The sequence below is a fragment of the Propithecus coquereli genome, unplaced genomic scaffold (assembly GCF_000956105.1).
Source record: "Propithecus coquereli isolate 6110/MARCELLA unplaced genomic scaffold, Pcoq_1.0 Scaffold126, whole genome shotgun sequence".
NCBI lineage: Eukaryota > Metazoa > Chordata > Mammalia > Primates > Indriidae > Propithecus > Propithecus coquereli.
This window is the reverse complement of record NW_012136747.1, coordinates 5,521,380-5,540,219: the sequence shown is the minus strand read 5'-3', so window position 1 is coordinate 5,540,219 and position 18,840 is coordinate 5,521,380. Positions and strand designations below refer to the sequence as shown.

At 57.0% G+C, this 18,840-nt stretch overlaps 1 protein-coding gene across 1 annotated transcript; it reads right to left on the bottom strand.

The window, feature by feature from the left end:
* Window positions 1-8,392: 8,392 nt before the first annotated feature.
* On the bottom strand, window positions 8,393-14,150 carry SSTR3 (somatostatin receptor 3). Its single transcript, XM_012638038.1, has 2 exons — window positions 13,861-14,150; window positions 8,393-10,117 (listed from the first exon to the last, which is right to left on the bottom strand). Exon 2 carries the CDS (start codon window positions 10,080-10,082, stop codon window positions 8,826-8,828), a length of 1,257 nt encoding a protein of 418 aa, XP_012493492.1. The 5' UTR covers window positions 10,083-10,117; window positions 13,861-14,150; the 3' UTR covers window positions 8,393-8,825.
* Window positions 14,151-18,840: the final 4,690 nt, after the last annotated feature.

The window sequence follows — 18,840 nt, the reverse complement described above, 5'->3', positions numbered from 1 at the left end:
AGAGGGAAGGCTCTCCAGCCCACCGGGGTGTCCACCACCCTCGAGCATGGGACGAGGCAAAGGCTTTCGTTCAGGGCCGGCCCCAGAGGAGGGAGGCACAGGGGTGCAGAGACCTGAGGGGCACATACTTAAGTCCGGGGCTTTGGGTGCTAAACCCCAGTCACCACTTAGAGCTGGGCAAAGTGTTTTTGGCCAGGGACACTGTGGTTCAGGGAGGACAAGTCTTTGGCCCAAGGTCGCACAGGGGACTGCAGTCCGAGCTGGGATGAGAGCTAGACCCTGCCGACGTCTAGCCTTGTGCTGTTTCTCTTCCCAAACCGACCTGGAGTCGCCCAGGTCTACTCGGGGATCCAAGGGAGCCGGAAGGAGAGCAGACCGAAGGACCGTAGCCACCGTGAACACCAGCAGGCCCGCACTGGCCCTGCCCGCTACGTGGCCCTGCCCCAGGCAGCATTCCCAGGGCACAGAGCCAGGGCTGCGGAGGGAGGGAGCCACCTCCCTGCTGCCACAGAAGGAAAAGGGCTGAGTCAGCGGCTGGAGCAGCTCCTGGCTGTCTCTGACCCCTGGGGCTTAGAAAGCCCAGCCTTGTGAGGAAAGGGGGATGGAGAGAGAAGACGGATCGGGGATGGAGAGAAGCAGGCTGGGGCCACAGGAATGGTTTTGTCCAGGGCCGGCTGTGTGCCCACACTGCGCACCACGCCGCACTCCACAACCCCTCTGCAGGAAGCGCGTTCATCTCATTTAACAGGTAAGGAGGCTGAGGTCTGGAAAGGCAGGTGACTCGCCAGGTTCTAGGGCCAGCTCCTTTGGCTCCCAGCCATGAGATGCCCAGAGAAGGGCCCCCTGTCTGCCTTGGTCCAGGGCAGCTGGCTGGGGCAGAGTAGACAAGAGAGCAGAACTCTGGAATATTACACTTTGATATTTTCCCTCCCACTGTCTTTTGCCATGCCTGAAAATTCCTCCATTTGTGGGTCATCTCTTAGTCGCCCAGCCATTTGAGGATCTCCTCAGTGGTCAGGTGGCCTGGAGGCAGAGCTCCAGCCCTGGGGCAGACAAACCTGGGTTATGACTCAGTTCTACCTCCTCCTAGCTGTGTGACCTCAGGCAAGTTTCCTCACCTCTCTGAGCCTTGTCCCTGGGCCAGATGGACATGAGGAAGCCAGGACCATCTGAGCAGCCTGGTGGAACCCCCAGTGGGTTAGCCCTCTGGCTAAACCCTGTATATGGGGGGGTGCCCACTCTCCTCATACACACCCCCGCTGGGAGCCTGGGACCCAGGATGACAGCACAGCCAGGAGGAGCAGCTGGCCCAGGATGCCCTCATCACTGTGCCGTAACTCCCCTCAGCAAAGGTGTGACCCCAAGGCAGAAGGCCCGCACCCTTGTCACCAAGGCCAGAAACCCAGGGCGTGCACCCTGTATCTCTCCAGCCAACCCCCTACATCCCCACTCCCAGAAGACAGCTTTGACTCCCTCCAGGTCCTGTTCTGAGATCTAATCCTTCCACCAATGCTCTGACGCAGGCACAATTACTACCTCAACAAGCCCCAGCCACCGTGCTGTACCATCTGGCCACACTGCAGCCCAGGGTCAGCGGAAGGTGTAAAAACAGGCACATTCCGTCAGCACTTGCAAAGCACCGTGTGCTTCACGTAGTTAACAAACAAAATGTGTGCCTGTCTTGCTGTGAGCTAGGCTGACGCCACGGCACTCACTCTAGCCCGGGCAACACAGTGAGACTCTGTCTCAAAAAAAAAAAAAAAAAAAATGTGTGTCTGTCAAAAAAGAGAGCAGTAAACATAATGATTCCTGGAGTCAAGGATCTAATTGTTCAAGCAGTTATCAATTTAAACAAAGGACACCGCGAGCGCCACCTGCCGGGGAGAGCCGTCGCGCCCGGCAGCCCGTGCGGCCCCCAGCCCCTTCTCAGCGAACGGAGGGGCGGGGCGGGCTGGGCGCCCATTTTCTCACTTCTTGCCCCAAATCCAGCATCTCCCAAAGTGGGCAGAGGGTCCAAAAGGACCCTCCCTCTCCCCGAAAGCTCCCCACTCCCTCCCGCGGGCAGAGGCCCAGACCCGGTTCTGCAGAATCCCCCCGACACACTGACAAGCCCAGTGGCCCCGGGTGAACTTCGCTCCCTGGATTCAGTTTCTCCGTCTGATCCCACTGGCGTTAGGCCAAGTTGGGCGGGTTGGATCACATTTTACAAAACGGGAAACTGAATCCCCCAGAGACTCAGGGAAGGCCAGCGCCTGTGCCGTCCCAGGCCCTCTGCACCCCGACGAGGCCCCTATTCATTGTTAGAGGGGGAAACTGAGGCTCAGGGACACTGGGAGCCAGCAGCTGTCTCCCTCCCACGGCCGACTAGTGGCAGAGCCAGGATGATGGGACTGGCGGCCAGCGCCAACCTCCCGGCTGCAAAAGTGAGAGGGGTGACTCCCCGAAGCCAGGGAGTAGAGCCGAACAAGGCCGAGCTTGGCCGAGTGTGGCCGAGTGCTGCCGAGCAGAGCCGAATGAAGCCGAGCGGATCCGAGTGTGGCCGAATCAAGCCCGCGAAAAGGAGCCCGAGGGCGGACGCCGCTCGGCGAGGGGGCGCGGCCTGAGGTCCCGCGGCGCCCCCTGCCGGGCACAGAGAACACAGCGCTGACCTCGCTGAGGCCATCCTGCAGCTGGGGGGGGGCCCAGTCCTGCGATAGTCTTGTGAGATGGGGTGTGGAGCCCATTTTACAGATGAGGAAACTGAGGCTCAGAGAGGTTCCGAGACTGGCTCAAAGGCACTCAGCTAAGAAGTGGTGGATCTGGGGTTCGAACCTGAGTGTGCCAAGAGCTCACCTGCCACAGCCGCCCACGTAAGCGGGCGTTGTGTGTGTTTCCTTTTCCCCTGATAGCTGCTGTTTATTATGGCCAGAGCGGGGAGAGACCCTCCCTTCGGAGGAGCAGGCAGAAGGTCCCAGCAGAGCTAAGAGGCGACCCATGGTGTCACAGACAGAGCGACCTTGCGGGCTGAGTGTGCAGCGCCAGCAGTTCCCATGAGCAAATATTGACACACTGCTGGCCATTAAAGCCGGTGGAAGGGCTGAGAGGCCATGTCCTGTACCTTCTCCAGCAGGGCTCTGGTACAGCCCACGTTCACCCCAGGCCTCAGTTTCCCCACCTGGAACAAGATGGTGGTAGAGGAAATGGGCTCTGGGGGCGGGTGAGCCAGAACCCAAGGTGTCTGGAAGACACTGAGTGTGGCCTGGCCACTGTCTTTGAGCCTATGAGAAAGCGAAGGCTGGCCTCACCCTCAGCACACTCGTGTGCACGTGTGTGCGCCCGTCATTCACCCCTGTGTGCACACTGCCCTGGTCCGCTAGGCGGGCCCGTGCCAGGGCTGCAAAGCTTGCTGGGGGGTGGCTGGGCCTCCGGGAAGCGACTGAGGTCCCCGTGGGGACTGGCTTGCCCCTCTGCCTGTCGAGTCTTCCCTGAGGACGTTGTCTGCCATGGCCCAGTGGCCACCAGGGAGCTGACACCAGTGGCTCAGCTCTCCCCGCTCCCAGCATCACTCCTGTCCACCCAGCCCCCGTTTTCATAGTTTTTAAAAATTGTGGGCACTGGCCTGGGGGTGGGAAAAAAGCGTTTTGGGTCCTGCTCCTGGTGCCGTAACCCTGGGCAAAGTCACATGACCATCCTGGGCCCCACTGTCTTCAGCTGTAAAATGAGTATCAGAGCTGTCATCAGGACGTGGGAAGTCTCCCACACCTCCCTGTAGACAAACTCTGGCCCCCTGTCGCACTTGGCTGGACTCTAACTCCTCCTGGGAAGGCTTCCACCCATCCGCAGATGGATTCTTCCTTCTGCAAAAGCACTTCCCATGTCTGTTTAACACTGACACAGGGCCTGTGGCACACCAGGCACTCTTCTAAGCAGTTTACAAGTATTCACTCATTTAAACCTCCTAACAATAGGGACAACTGCTCTCATCCTCAGAGAGGAGGACACAGGCACAGAGAGGTTAATTAACTGGCTCGAAGTCAAACAGCTACTGGACAACAGCCGGGATTCAAACCTAGGCAGTCCCACGTGTGCTTAGAACTGCCCTCTGTACCTCTCATCTGTGCTGTCACTTCCTTGACTTCTAGAAGACAGGCCTTGTGCTCCGCTTCTCTGCCCTCAGCCTTCTGCAGTTGGCAGCCACCCAGTAGCTGCCGAATGAAGGAATGAGTGGGTTAATCCAGCAGGTCTCCCCAGAGACCCAGGAGAGGAGGGGCTGCGATTTCTGTTTTGCAGGTGAGGAATTGTGTTAGTTTGCTCGGGCGGCTTAACAAAGTACCACAAACTGGGCGACTTTAACAATGGAAATTTATTCTCGAAGTTCTGGAGGCTGGCAGTCCAAGACCAAAGCTTCCTTCCCAGCACCGTGAGGGAAGGAGCTGCTCTCGGCCTGTCTCTTGGCATCCGGGTGTTTGCTGGCAATCCTTGGTGTCCTTGGCTGGCAAAAGCATCACTCCGATCCTCGCCTCCGTGTTCACATGACACCTCCCTGTGTCCCAATCTCCCCTTTTTTAAGGACACCAGTCACGTTGGATTAGGAACCCTCCCTACTCTGGTATGACCTCATCTTAACTGCCTACCTCTGCAATGACCTGATTTCCAAAGAAGGTCACCTTCCAAGGTACTGGGACTTAGGACTTCAACATATGAATAGGGGAATAGCTCAGCCCATCACAGGAATTAATGCCCTAGGAGGCCCGTCTGACACAGCCTGTGTCCCCAAGCATCTCACTGCTACCTTCTTCCCTCACTCGCTGGGCTCCTCCATGCTCAGGGCCTTAGCACGTGCAGGTCCCTCTGCCTGGCACACTTAGGCTCAGACTCCGGCTCTGCTGCAGCTCCACCGACCCCCCTGATGCTCCCAGAGCACATTGCGCTTTTCCCTCCCCAGCGAGCCCAACAAACAGTGACACGTTCACCATGTGGTGGCCGTGAGCACTGTGAGCGTGGGACCGTGTTGTTCGCCTCTACTGTACCCCCAGCCAGTGGCAGGGCCTTGCATACAGCTGGTGCTCAGAAAAGCCTTTGTTAACGAAATGAATCATGTCCAAAGAGGTGAAATAAATGGTCCAAGGCCACGCAGTAGGTTTGTGGCAAGGTGGGGCCCAGGGCTCAGGCCTCCTGGCTGTGGGTCCCATGACTTTTAGGGGCTGCATCTCCCCTGCAGCCTGCCAGCAGACCTACCAGTGCCGGGGAGTACCCTGAGGCCTTGGCAGGACGGTGGCCTTGTACAACTCCAGGTCAGTGCCCCCCAACTTTATAGCCTGGGCTTCTTGCTGTGTTTTCTTGTGTTTGGAGTCCTATGGAGTCTGAGGTGTCACCTCCTATGGGACGCTGGACTCCATCTGCCCCACCCCTTCTAGGTGAAGAGGATCCCAAAGATCTGGGGGCTTCGGCTTTCCCTGCTCATGTCCCTGCAGACTCCCAGCTCCTTCCTGATAGTGCTGATGCTAACACAAAAAGTCCTGGTCCAGAGCCGGGTGGCCATGGGCTGTTGCCTGGCAACCGCCTCTGAGAGACAAGTTCAAGGTAAGAACTTGAATGCGAGCAACTTCCATGGCTGAAGAAGAGGAGTCAGGCAAGGTGGGTTGTCACCACCCCTCCCTCCCTGCTCAAGCTCACGACCACAGAGCCTCCCCTCACCCTACAGCCCCTGAGGCACCCCTAACCCACAGATTCTAGCCCCAAAAACCAATACGAGCCCCTTCGGCTCCCCATACCCCCACACTCATTTATTCAGGGCCACCACATTGTACAATCTCAAAGGAGGCTGGAGTCACAGGGTGCAGTACCCTGGAATTGTGAAATGCAATGGCTCCTTTTGTGCATTTGTTCCAGATACTCATCGGAAGGCCCATACCAGCACGGCTAGGCCCTGGAAACCGACACGTCAGGCATAGCCCTGCCCTGGGAGGGACAAGGCTATCAGACACACGTGTGTGGGGGACAAGGACATCTACACACATGTGTTCACGTGAGATGCACAGGCAGTGGCATCCATTGTGGTGGGGGAGCGGGAGCTGTGGGAACACATGGAGGGACCCTGGCCCAGGCGACAACTCCCACACCACACTCGGGCCCCAGCAGTTCCTCTGCTCCCACCCCACGCACCCCTGCCCCATGTGAGGCCCCAGTGCACGTTCACTCATGGGTATGGCTGAGCACCTACTGTGCATCTTGCACTGTGCTCACACAAACTGTCACACACACATGATCACAGCCAGTAAAGGCAGCTACACACAGTGAACCCTGTGCACACCCAGGTGCTGTTGTTGCTGCCTGGCCCACCTCCCGTTGGGCCCTACCTTCTCTGTGGCTGGCAGTGTAGTCACATGACCCACACCTGGTCAATCATGGCACCCTATCACCTTGTCTTTGGTGATTGGCCCAGGGGATCATCATGTGACCCAGTTGGAGCCAATCGTCTGTCTTCCATGAGATTTGCTATTTAGATAATAGGGAGGAAGGAGATCTACTGCTTTTGGAGCAAGATCTATAAGGATGTGGGTCCAGGCCCGTCAAGGGTATCTTCTACATCCCCTGGAAGACCTGGACTCTGGGAGGCCACACATGAAGAGGCCAGGGTGTACAGAGCCCACACACACCTGCACATTCACACCCATCTGTACCCACGGCGTCTGGCAGAGGGATTGGCCAGGCCACGATGCTGTTGTGTATCACCATCTTTATTGACAAGAGCTAGGGGCAGAAGCAGCAAAGGATTTCCTAACTGGCCTCCCCATTATCCTTGTAGGACATTGCTCATCTGCCCAGGAGTCAGGAAGGCAGTGTCGGCCAGAGAAGGCTGGAATGCCAGGGGTCCCTTCTCCCTCAGATGTTCAGATCCTCCTCCGGGGAACACCAGATCACATCCCAGGGCCGGGCCTCCAGCCCCCAATCTCCATGGAATATCTGGTTTTGTGAACACCCTTCCCCTCAGAGGGTCCGGCACTGTCCCTGAGCCCTGCCTCCCTGCCCCTTGGCCTCTGACCCCCACCTCCCCATTTCTCATGACTTGCAGTGTCCACACCCCAAGAGCCAGACACAGAGAGGCCATTTGATGAACTGGGGTGTGGGGGTGCAGGCCAAGCCTGGGGGTGGGGAGGGCATCCATTGCAGTGAGCCTGGCAGTTTACCCAGCATGTCTCCTGTTTCTCCCCGAGTCCCAGGAGGCAGACAAGCTGGGATAACCACTTCCATCTTATGATGGGGAAACTGAGGCCCAGAGAGGCCAAGACTAGCCAAGGATCCTGAGGCAGGTTGAAGATCCAGGTCTCCAAAATTCTGGTTCCTGTGCTTTCCCTGAGGACCCCCTGCCCTCTGCAGGGGGATGGGGGTGGAGGGATTTCGCAGAGGTGCCACCCTTGCCAGGGCAGACCCTACCACGGCTTGAAGGGCACAACTCTGGGAGGAAGTCCAGGCCCAGCCTTGGACAGTGGCTGCTCCCCGTGGTTCTATTCCAGACCTGCAGCCCCCAGGAACATAGAGGATGGGGAGGCCTGTTCCCCCACTCACCAGGGGCTCACCACTCCCCCGATGTGTCCTCTGTCAAGGCCTGAACCCTTCTTTCTGGCACTCCCTGGCCCTGTGCGTTCGCTCACCCAGTGCAGCCTCTCCTTGACGTTGGTCGGGCCAGGCTTCGGCGACTCTGGTTCATAGATGCTGCAACTGCGCTCAGCCCACAGGGGCCGCAGATGGCTCCAAGAAACAGATCTGTCATCCTCCCTCCTGCTCCTTCTCCCTCCTCTTCCTCTTATCTCCTTCTCCTCACAGAGCTGCTCAGACACTGCCTTTCCGTGCCAGTCCACATGGGTCCCTGTCTGGGTCTCCAGGAGGGGAGGAGAGAGGTCGCAAGGAGAGAAACAGGGCAGGTCCCACTGTGAGGAGGCTCTTGGAAGCCTTCAAAGACCTGAGGATGCCCCCACCCCAATTCCAGCCACAAGACCCAAAGCAACCTGCCTTAGGGATCAGGTGGCTGACCTCACCAGGGGCCCCCAGCCAGGCTTTGGGTGGCCTAGGCTTATGCAGTTTGGGGTCCCTCTTTAAGAAAAGGAATACAAAATTACAGTACAAAATCAGATGCAGGGCCTCAAAAGAGCCCACACAGTAAGGGACTCTGAAGCTGGACAGAATTAGCTTCCTAGAAAGGTCACCTCTTCTCCTCATGTCCAGGAGCACAGGAGCCCCAGTTCCAAGCGTCTGGGCCAAGAGGGCCCAGAGGTGACCAAGTTGTCCGGCAGAGGACAACTGAGAGGAGCGTAGCTGGCCAAGGCCTCACAGTCTGTGGGGGAGCGCCAACCCAGGCCTGAGCACTTCTACCCCCTCCTCCCCCCAGGTTAGACTTTCTTCTGTTTGGGGCTCCAGCCCAGCCCCCAGCAACTCCCGTGTCCCTGACCCTGAGCCCGGGAAATCCAGGCCTCTGAGGGCCAAGATTCAGGCTGGTTCCCCAGGATGCTCCGTCTCTGGGAAGCAGGCCAGTCTGCACTCAGCCTTTAACCCGGCCCCGCTCAGCAAGGTCAGCCCAGCAGCGATGCCCACCAGACCTCTCACCTGACAGAGCTCATCCAGGCTGCTTACTCCTATCCCTGAGTCACAGAGCGGGAAACAAGGCCCAGAGAGTGGAAGTGACCTACCCAAGGTCACGCAGCAAATCCGGGCAGCAGTGGGATCAGAGCCCAGGCCTCTGAACATCCCAGCACGGGTCTCTGGCATCTCGGGCCCAGGCATTCCATGCCCCAGGCACACCCATGGCCCCTGTCTCTTCCTCGGGCCACTCTGGCCCTCCCCAGGCCCTACAGGTAGCTGATGTGCAGCGTGCTGGACTTCTCCCCAGCTGAGGGCTCCTGGGGCAGGAACTGCCGCTCCTTGCCAGCTGCTCTGCTGGGCGGCCGCTCCTGCCCGCTGCTGCCAGGCTGTGTGATCTGGCTGACCCGGCTATTCTCCTCCTTCCCCTTCCCCTGCGCCCTACCCTCCTCCCCATCCTCTTCCTCGTCCTCCTCCTCGGTCTTCTCTGGAGGCCCCACAGTGGGCTCCTGGTTGCGCACGCGGCGGGAAGGCCGCAGCAGGACCCTGCGGAAGCCCTGCTTGAAGCGGTAGGAGAGGAAGCCGTAGAGGATGGGGTTGGCACAGCTGTTGGCATAAGGCAGCGCCACCACCAGGAAGTAGAGGCCGAAGAAGGCGGGCTCCTCGGGCAGCGGGCACACCACGTTGACAATGTTGAGCACGTAGAAGGGCATCCAGCAGAGGACGAAGAGCGCCACTACGGCCACCACCATGCGTGTGACCCTGCGCTCAGAGTTCCGTCGCCGCTGGCACGAGGGTGCCCACACCCGCCGCCCAGCCGAGCGCACCTTCGCCACGATGAGCAGGTAGCAGAGGCAGATGACCAGCAGCGGCCCGAAGAAGCCCAGCGCGGCCGTGTAGATGATGAAGCCGGCCCGCCAGGCTGCCGCCGGCTCGGGCCACTGCATGTGACAGGTGCTCATGCCACGGGGCACACCCGAAAAGACCACCACGGGCAGCACCACCACAGCCGAGGCCACCCAGACTGCCGCACTGACTGTGCGGGCCACGGGCGCTGTGCGCCAGCGGGCCGAGCGGGTGGGGTGCACCACGGCCAGGTAGCGGTCCACGCTCATGACGGTGAGACAGAAGATGCTTGTGAACTGGTTGATGCCGTCCACGGCCATGACCAGGCGGCACATGAGGGAGCCGAAGGGCCAGTAGGACAGAGCGTTCTGGGCAGCCAGGAAGGGCAGTCCCAGCATGAAGAGCTCGTCAGCCAGCGCCAGGTTGAGGATGTAGACATTGGTCACCGACGGGCTGGCCGTGTGCCGCAGGACCACGTAGATGACCATCGAGTTGCCCAGCAGGCCCACCACGCACACCACCAGGTAGACCAGTGGGATCAACACACCACTGACGGCCAGCCCTGCCGGGCTTGGGCCCGCCGACACGTTTCCCAGGGTGGCATTCAGGGGCCAGGCCGAGGAGGCGTTCTCGGGTTCCGGGGTCGTGGACACCAATGAAGGATAGCCAGGGGTGTCCATGGCCAAGGGAAGGTGGTCAGCAGTCAGCTACTGGCCTGAAGGAGGGAGGACACAGCCTCGTCACGACAGAGGATGGCTTTCTCTGTCCCCTCCCCCATCACACTGAACTTGGAGACCTACCGTACCCCAGGTCAGGGCTTGGCACGCACCCTCTCATTCGCTCTGCACAGCCCACAGGGCTAGGTGGTGCTATCCCCATTTCTCAGATGAGGAAACCGAGTCTCAGGGAGGTGAAATGACCACTCTCTATCATGCAGCTAGTGTGTGGTGTGGGACATGAAGTCACATCCGTTCATAAACCAATACCCGCCCTTTCTACATGTGATGCCCCGGCTGGCAGGGCTCCAGTAAGTGGATTGCACGGTCCACCAACAGGTCTCAGCCTTCATATCTGAAAAATACTGCTTCGCATCCCAGGTCCTTTGCCTGCACCCAGATGAACTTCATGGGACCCACGGAAGTCTAGGTGAAGGTTAATGCGTCCCTGTCTTTTTTGGGCAGAGCTCAGAGCTTGTGTCAGATTCCTCAGATTCCAAATGGAGTTAAGAATCACGGGCTCAGGGGTGTCCCCTCCCCCGGGACTGGGAGCCCTTAGGAACCCCCCTAGTCTGGACCATCCCACTGCACCCTCCCAAAGGCCCTGCCCAGGAAAGGTGGCTGTGCGCCTGGGGGGTGCGGCCGAGGCCCCTTCTCCCCCAGAGACCCACTGGCGATGGAGAAATTTATAATTCACGTGACGGTGCTGACAAGAATGGCCGCCATCCCTGGCCAGTGGGGCAGGCTGCACGTCCCGGGTGGATGAGGAACTGGGCCTCTTCCCGGCCCCGCTGCTGCACTGTGATCCCCTGAAGTGTGGAGCCTCCGCCTTATCCGGCTCTGGCCCCTCCACCCGCTGCCTCCCAGCCTCACTTTCGCACCAGCGCCTGGGATGACTCAGAGGAACCTGGGGCAGGCAGTTCTGAGCGCCAAGGGGATGAATCGCCGTGGTGGAATTCCAGGCCCTGCTGGGGAAAGCGCACGCCTGAAAACAGGAGCCTCCTCTGTGGCCTGGACCTCCTACCGCACCCCTTCTTTCTACGACCCCCCACCCTGTCCCTTGGCTCCTGGCTGTCCTGATTCTCCCTGCAGAAACCCCTGAGAAATCTCTCAGAGGAGAAGCCCTTCTAATCCCCTCCGACGGAACCAACGCTGGGCCTGAAATACCTCCAGTGAGACCTGCAGTCCGCATGGCCCTGCGCAGACTCCACTTTTGAGGTGCAAGGCTCCTGGGAAGGAGAGACCCCCCACAACTCCAAACAAATGCCTCTGGGTGGGTGAGCCCACCTGATTGCTCCTACCCTGAGGACCTGGGGCTGCCGAGAGCTCCGAGTGTCAGGTGGGGGTGGGGGGGGTGGCGAGGATGGTAAAGAACCCCTAGGCCATGGCTTCTGACTTCACCCCAGGCTGGCTGGGCTCAGAGCACCCCTCCCTGCTCCTGGGTCTGGGAGAGGAGACAGGACTCCGAGCCTGGGGGGGCATCTCCATACTGTCCTTAATCCACCCCTCTCCCCAAGGCCTCATCAGCTCTCCTGAGCCCGGGGCAGCAGCTCTGGGGGGGGAGCAGTGGGTGGAGTATCTGCACAGCAGGCTATAGCGTCCTAACAGTGCTGCCAGCTGCTCTGAGCCCCGACTGCGCCAGGTTCCAGGCTAAGCTGGTGACATGCAGCGTCATACAGTGTCCCATGAAGGGGCAAATCTGGGAGGACCCTTAATGACCATTCCCCACCTCCACACCCATTCCCCAGGGCAGCAAACTGAGGCCAGGCCGAGGGAAGGCACCCACTCGAGAGCCCAGCCGGCAGCCAGCCCCCCACACTGCCCCTTGGGTTCTTGAGCCATTAGGATCATGGACCCAAAGCCTCACACTATTGGAGGCAGAGAAAGAGAATTTTAGCTTCTTAGAACAGTCATAGAATCTTAGAGTCAGATTTTTAGACTCAGTGTCCTTGAATCAGAGGATGTTAGAATTCTAGAATGTCAGAATCAGTCCTTCTTAGACCCAGAATTGTGGAACCTGGGACCTTAGAGTCCTACTTCCTTGGCCAGGGTCCTGCAACACCGTCCACCTTCCCCCCGCTGCCCCCCATCTCTGTGCTATGCACATATCCTCTGTACAGCACCCCAGGGCTCCGAGTGGGGGCGGGGAGGAGCTCCAGGCTCCAGAGAACGGCAAGGAGCTAGACAGATGCCCCCAGGGAAGCCCGGGGCTGAGCTCTGAGGCCAGCCCACCCCCTGCCCGGCCCGTGTGTGCACCCACATGCATGAGCACGCATGCTGACACACACGTGGCCCTGGCAGGAACGCAGTGTACCCAGTCAGACCCTCCTGTGTACTGGGGGCTGAAATAGCCCCTCCTAGAACCCCTGAGCCCCACAGAGACTCCCGGCCTCCGCCCTCCTCTCAGCCTGTCTTCCCTGTCATAGTCTAAGAGGCCACTGTGCCAGAGCAGGGGAATCACAGCTTTCCATGCGCATAAGCCAGACCTGCAGTTTCGTGCCGTCTTTTCTTTAAGGAGCTGGAATCCTGTGCATAATCTAGTTCATCCCCGGGAAGGAGGGACTTTTCCTCCCGTCTGGTTTATCTTTGGCACAAGCTTGCCTGAAAGCTGGGGGCGGACTCCTCAAAGGACTGTTCCAGCGGGGACAGAGCACAGAGAGGGTGAGTGGCTTCCCTGAGCCCCACAGCAATTACGGACAGGCCCTCGGGGATGCCAGGCACCCGATAGCTCTCCATTTGCCTGTCTCCCACCTCCTGGAGTTCTGGCTCTTGGACACAGGGACCTTGAACGATCTATTTCTTTAGCCCCAGCCCCTAGCATGCCACCCAGAACGTCCGTGAACGCGAACAACCAAGCAGTTCAGCAAGTAGAGCTCCAGGGTGGGACATTGTTCCCAGGTGGAGGCTTCAAATTCACCATGAAATCCCCATGGAGCCCAGGAGGGGTTTAGAGAGAAGGAAGTGGAGGCTCAGAGAGGTTAAGTAACTTGCACAAGGTCACCAGCAGGACAGTGGGAAGGCAGAATTCGTCCTAAACCATTGGTACTTCCTGGGCATGCTGGCTTCTCAACAGGCCCCAGGCTGAGAGGAATCAAGGTCTGGGACCACCCCGACAATGCGGGCTGAGGGCCCTTGGTGGTCTCTGCTTCTGCTTGTCCTTGCACCCTGGCCTTCTCCCAGAGAGCCTCGGCTCATCTGGTCAGTGCCGACTGGCTAACTCCCACCCAAGCCTGGGGTCTGGCCCCCAGGAACACACCCCACAAGCCCTGGGTTGGGGGCTTCGCTCTGCCACAGAGTGAGATGCCAAATTGCTGTGTGACCTTGGACGAGTCACCTCTCCCCCGTGGACCTCAGTTTCCTCCCATTAAGATGAAGACAAGCGCACTCACCTCCAGGGGCGTTGTTGAGATTCATGAGTATGCTGAGCACGGGCGCGTGGCGGGGAGCTCGGGGGAGCTGCCACGTGAGCTGGGGCCAAACGCCGTGATGCATCTGGCTTCCTCTAGCTCTGACATTATGCTGTTCTGCGATGCCGAGATTCTAGAATGGTGGCACAAGATTCTAAGATTAATACCCCTGTTTCTGCAGCCTTCCAAGAGGTCACAGGAAGGACTCCTCCTTCCTCCCTAGGACTCCTCACCCACTGCCAGCCCCCAGCCCCAGCCTCCCAAGTTCACCCTGGGCAGAGGGTGGGCTCTGGCACCACCCCCTCCGGGACCCCACCCGGCCCCAGCCGCCTTACCTGCCCACAGGGTGAGGGCTCCCCTCCTTGCCGCCAGGCTGGTTATTGTTCTGCTGTCCCCCCTCCCTGCCCAGTGCCCAGGTGTCCCCAGAGCACCCCTAGCCAGGGCACTCAAACGGTGCCCATTTCGAGACGGCTTGTGGACTAGGGCCCCTCCTGGGCCCTCGGCGCCCCGTCTGCCCACAGCGCCTCTCCCATCTGGTCTCTGGCCTGGACTGCCCAGCGGTGCCTGGTGCATCACCCCCCATCTCCAGGATACATCCTGGGGGCCAGGGACACAGATGGGGGGGTCTGCAGCCAGGGGCCCGGGGTGGGGGTGGGGGACAAGCTCCCCAAGGTGAAGAGGAAAAGAGGAGAACAGGGGACGTAAGAAGCCAATGGAAATAGAGGGAAAGGGGGTCGGTCGGAGGTGGGGGAGGGCGGGAGAGAGAGGGAGAGAGAGAGAGGATGGTGAGTGGGTGGAAAGGCAGAATGAGGGGGAGTGAGGAGAGATGCTGACAGGGAGAAGGCAAGGAGGAGAAAGGAGAGAGAGGGAGAGATGCAGAGGGAGGCAGGGATGGAGAGTGAGGAGGGAGGAAGGAGAACGAGGGGGTGGCAGGGAGAGTGACAGAGAGGGACTGTGCCACAGATGGTGACATGGAGCCAGCAAGGAGGGGGGTGCAGGAGAGGCGGGAGGAGGGGCTGAGGGCCGGAGAGCAGGTGCGGGGCGAGGGGGTGCAGGTTGGGGAGGAGGCGGGAGAGGGAGCAGGGGGCAGACCCTGTTACCGAGGAGATTTCAGCCACCCACGCCGGCCTTGGCTCCCGCGGGGAGTTGGAGAGGAGAATGTGGCCAGCCGAGCTCCCTCAAGCCACTGCAGCACATGCCCCCAGGCGACACCGTGTCCCAGGCCAGGCGGGGCGTGGGCCAGCCAGGGCTGAGAGGAGGCCCAGGGCGCCTGGGAGCAGTGGGCTGGGAGTCCACGGTCCTGCCCTGCAGCCAGGCTCGGTCATTAGTCCTGGGATCGCTGAACCTGGAGAGCCCCAGGCAGGGTGAGGGGTAGAAGGACAGGGTAAAGAATAAACGTTTTAGGCTTTGCGGGTCGAGAGGCAAAATTAAAGACATTATGCAGTGAGGAAACAAATCTCCACTAATTTTTAACTGACAAAATTCCAAGGATAATGATGATAATTGAGGACGATGTTTTGTGATACAGGCGTACTAATGAAAAGAATAGAATTCTCTTGGGGGATGACATTTTGCTTAATTGGAGTTCAAAGTTAGTGTTTCCTACCATAAATCAATTGCAAACGGTCATCTGCAAAAACCATTGTTAGCTTGTAGGCTGTATGAAAATAAGCAGAGGGCCGGATTGCCCACCTGGTCTGAGATCCTCTGCCCCGGGCTCTCCTCTGGCCACCGTGTCCTGGCCTGTGCTGATCCCTGCCCCAGGAGGGAAGGGGATAGCAGTCAGAAAAGAGAGGGAAAAGGAAATGAGTTTTTGTTGAGCATCTACTATGTGCGAGGCACCAACTAGGCCCCTTTCCTCAATGAGCTATTCCTTGGGGCCACCCTGGCTATGGCAGCGCACAGTAGGACCATGGACACACTCACTTCCACCTGGGGCCCCCCTGGCCTCTTGACGCTATCCCTCCACCTGCCCTGCACCCTGGCAATGCCCTTCCCATAGGCCTCAGTCCCCAGTACGTACAAATGCATGAGGTGTAGGTGGGCTCCAAGGAGCTCCTGGGAGTGTGGCCCTCAGGGTTGAGGGTGGCCTTCCTGTGGCACTGGCCTTCCCCTGCCCAAGGTTCTCCCACGGCTGCTCACTGCGCTCAGAGTGAAGCTGTCCCCTGCAGCCCACCAGGCGAGTCCTGCCGCCAGGCCCAGCCTCCTCCCTGCAGTTTCCCTGCGCTCCAGGTATACCCAGCCTCTTCCATTTGTTCACTCATTCCTGTGGGTCAGGTTGGGGGACGAGGGCTGGGAGGCTGGGCAGGGAGTTCCAGCCCCAGCTCTGCCCCCCACCCTCATCAAGCGGCACGACTTCGTGAAGCCCCCCTTCGAACTTCAATTTTCCTCTTCGGTAGCACGTGCCCACCTGGCCACACAGCCCTGGGGGTGCCTGTGAAGGTTAAATGAAGGCAGTGCTCGTCAGCGTGTCCTCCACACCCCTGCACCAGGCCTTACGGCCTCTACCTGCAGCGCTGGTTTCGCACCTGTCCACTGCGCTTCCTTCCCTCATGTCCCTCTGAGCCAGGCCCCTGAAGGGGTTCAGGATCTGTCACCCCAAATTATGCCGCTTTGGCAAATCCTTTTTTTTTTGAGACAGAGTCTCACTCTGTCGCCCTGGGTAGAGTGCCGTGGCGTCAGCCTAGCTCCCAGCAACCTCAAATTCCTGGGCTCAAACGATCCTCCTGCCTCAGCCTCCCGAGTAGCTGGGACTATAGGCATACGCCACCATGCCCAGCTAATTTTTCCTATATATTTTTAGTTGTCCAGCTAATTTCTTTCTATTTTTAGTAGAGATGGGGTCTTGCTCTTGCTCAGGCTGGTCTTGAATTCCTGAGCTCAAGTGATCTTCCTGCCTTGGCCTCCCAGAGTGCTAGGACTACAGGCGTGCACCACCGTGCCTGGCCGGCAAATCAATTTTTTTAAACTAAAGGCACTTACAAAACAGCTGACAGGCGCTCTGACCTCCCCTTTCCTTTCTGAAAGCAGGAGCTAAAAGGCCCGCGTGAAAGATGCCCTCCCTACAGCAGGAGGAAGAAAGACATGCTCAATACCAGAGGTGGGAGTCAAGGCCGAGAAAAATCTGTACAAACAAACCTTTTAAACTTATCTTTTTAGTTACGCAATTGTCATTCTTTGTTCAACCTAGTGTATAAGCACATAAGCCTGGTCCCTTCTTTGGGTCTTTGTTATTGTTTATTGGGGGGTGAGTGGGCCCCCATTGTACATGTCAATAAATTTATATGCTTTTCTCCTGTTAATCTGTCTCATGTTAGTTTAAGCCTTAGGCCCAGCCAGAAATCCTAAAAGGGTAGAGGAAAAATTTTACCTTCCCTACACCTCTCACTGTTTCCTGCTTCCACCCTCACCCGCTACTCAGCAGGGAGAATGAGTCTGTTACAAATGGAAGTCACACCAGTTACCTCCTTGAGACCTTCCTATGGCCACCTGGGCTCATCAAATAAAATCCACAGTCCCTACTGCGGCCTAAGGGGACCAGGTAGCCCGCCTCTGCCTGCATCTCCCCCCCTCCCCTCCTCCTCTCATTCTAAAGCACCATGGTCTTCAGTCCGAACTTCACACGCGCCCCAGGGCCTTTGCACAGGCTGCTCTCTGTCCCTCTCTTCACCTGCAACAGGTTTAGGCATCATCTGCTCTAGGCAACCTTCTCCTAAGCCTTCCCATTCTCTGGTGCTCTCTCCTCCAGGCTTCCTTTTTATCTTTAATGCGATTATTTTTAATTTGCTTTTATTTTATCAAAGTACTGTTTGCAAGTAAATTTTAAAAACCAATATAGCAGTCCCACCTTATTCTCAGGGGATGTGTTCCAAGAACCCCAGGGGATGCCTTAAACGACAGATAGTGCCGAACCCTATGTATATGTACTATATTTTCCCCATAAGATACATACCCACCTGTGATAACATTTAATTTATAAATTAGACACAGCAAGAGATTAACAGCAGTAACCAGTAATAAAATAGAGCAATTATAACAATATACTGTAATAAAAGTTACATGAATGTGGCCTCTCTCTCTCTCTCTCTCTCTCTGTCAAAATATCTTAATATTTTTGGACCATGGTTGACTGAAACCACAGAAAATGAAATTGCAGATAACAGGGGACAACTGTCGTGATTAAAAATGTCTACAATAGCAAAAAATAGCAGTCCTCTTGTAGCCTTGCTCCCCTCCTTGTCCCAGAAGCAATCCCACCCTCTTAGCTATTTCTCAGTATTTACCTCTGTCTTACTAAATATCACCTTTATTTTTCTCTCGAGTCCTCAATTTCACCCGTTGTCTACTGACTTGCTATCACAGTGGGTGAGAATTTTAGATTTCACACACACTCTCATCTCACCCCTTCTCCCCATCCTCCCAACATGATTTCCGTTAAATGCATATTCAGTGTTCCCATTATTAATGCAATGTAAATATTATTTCCTGCTCAGCCAGGAGTTAATAATTGTCTCATTTTTTTTTTCATTTGCTTAGTTTTTTGTTTTTTTTAAACCATTTTTTTAAAATATCATTTTCTCGGACTAAGCATTTCCACACACTCCTACAGCTTCTTACAAACCTCACAGTGCAATTTCCAGAATCCAGCCTCAGTGGTCATTTTTTCTTGAAGGCTGCTGGACTCCTCTTGTCTGGGCCAGCTGCCCCTAGGCCTGTGTACGGCGACATCCCGAGAGTCTCCCTACAGCATAGTATCAGGGATTCCTTTCAGCTTTTTCCTGCGTTAGATCCAGTTTCTTAGATTCCATGTCTGTCTTCCTTTTTGATGTTTTACTTTCTCATTTTGACAAAGCATAGCTTTGAGTAACTTCCTGAGAAAGTGTGCATGTTTGAAAATAGTTAACTCTCCTTTCACACTTCGTGATAGCTGGGCTGGGTATAGAATTTGAGGTTGAGAATCACGTTGACTCAGCTGATGGAAGGCGTCTGTCCATGTCTCCAGCTTCCAGCACTATTCTCACTCCAAATCCACTGTGTGTAACTTTAGGTAACTTTTTTTTCTTTATTCTGGAAGCTTCTAGGATCTTTGCTTTATCCCTGAATTTCTGAAATTTCATAACAATGTGATTTGGTTGGTCTTTTTTCATGCATCGTTTGGGTCACTAAGCGGACTATTTTCATCTGGAGATTTGTGTTCTTCAGTTCTGAGAAACATTTTTCTATTATTTCCTTCTGGAATTCCTATTATTTCAATATTGGGCCGCCTGGATTAAACTTTTAATTTTCTTATTGTTCACCCTTTACCATTTTGTTCT

Excerpts from the sequence above, each read along its gene's own strand:
- SSTR3 (XM_012638038.1), bottom strand. The coding sequence starts at position 10,082 with ATGGACACCCCTGGCTATCCTTCATTGGTGTCCACGACCCCGGAACCC.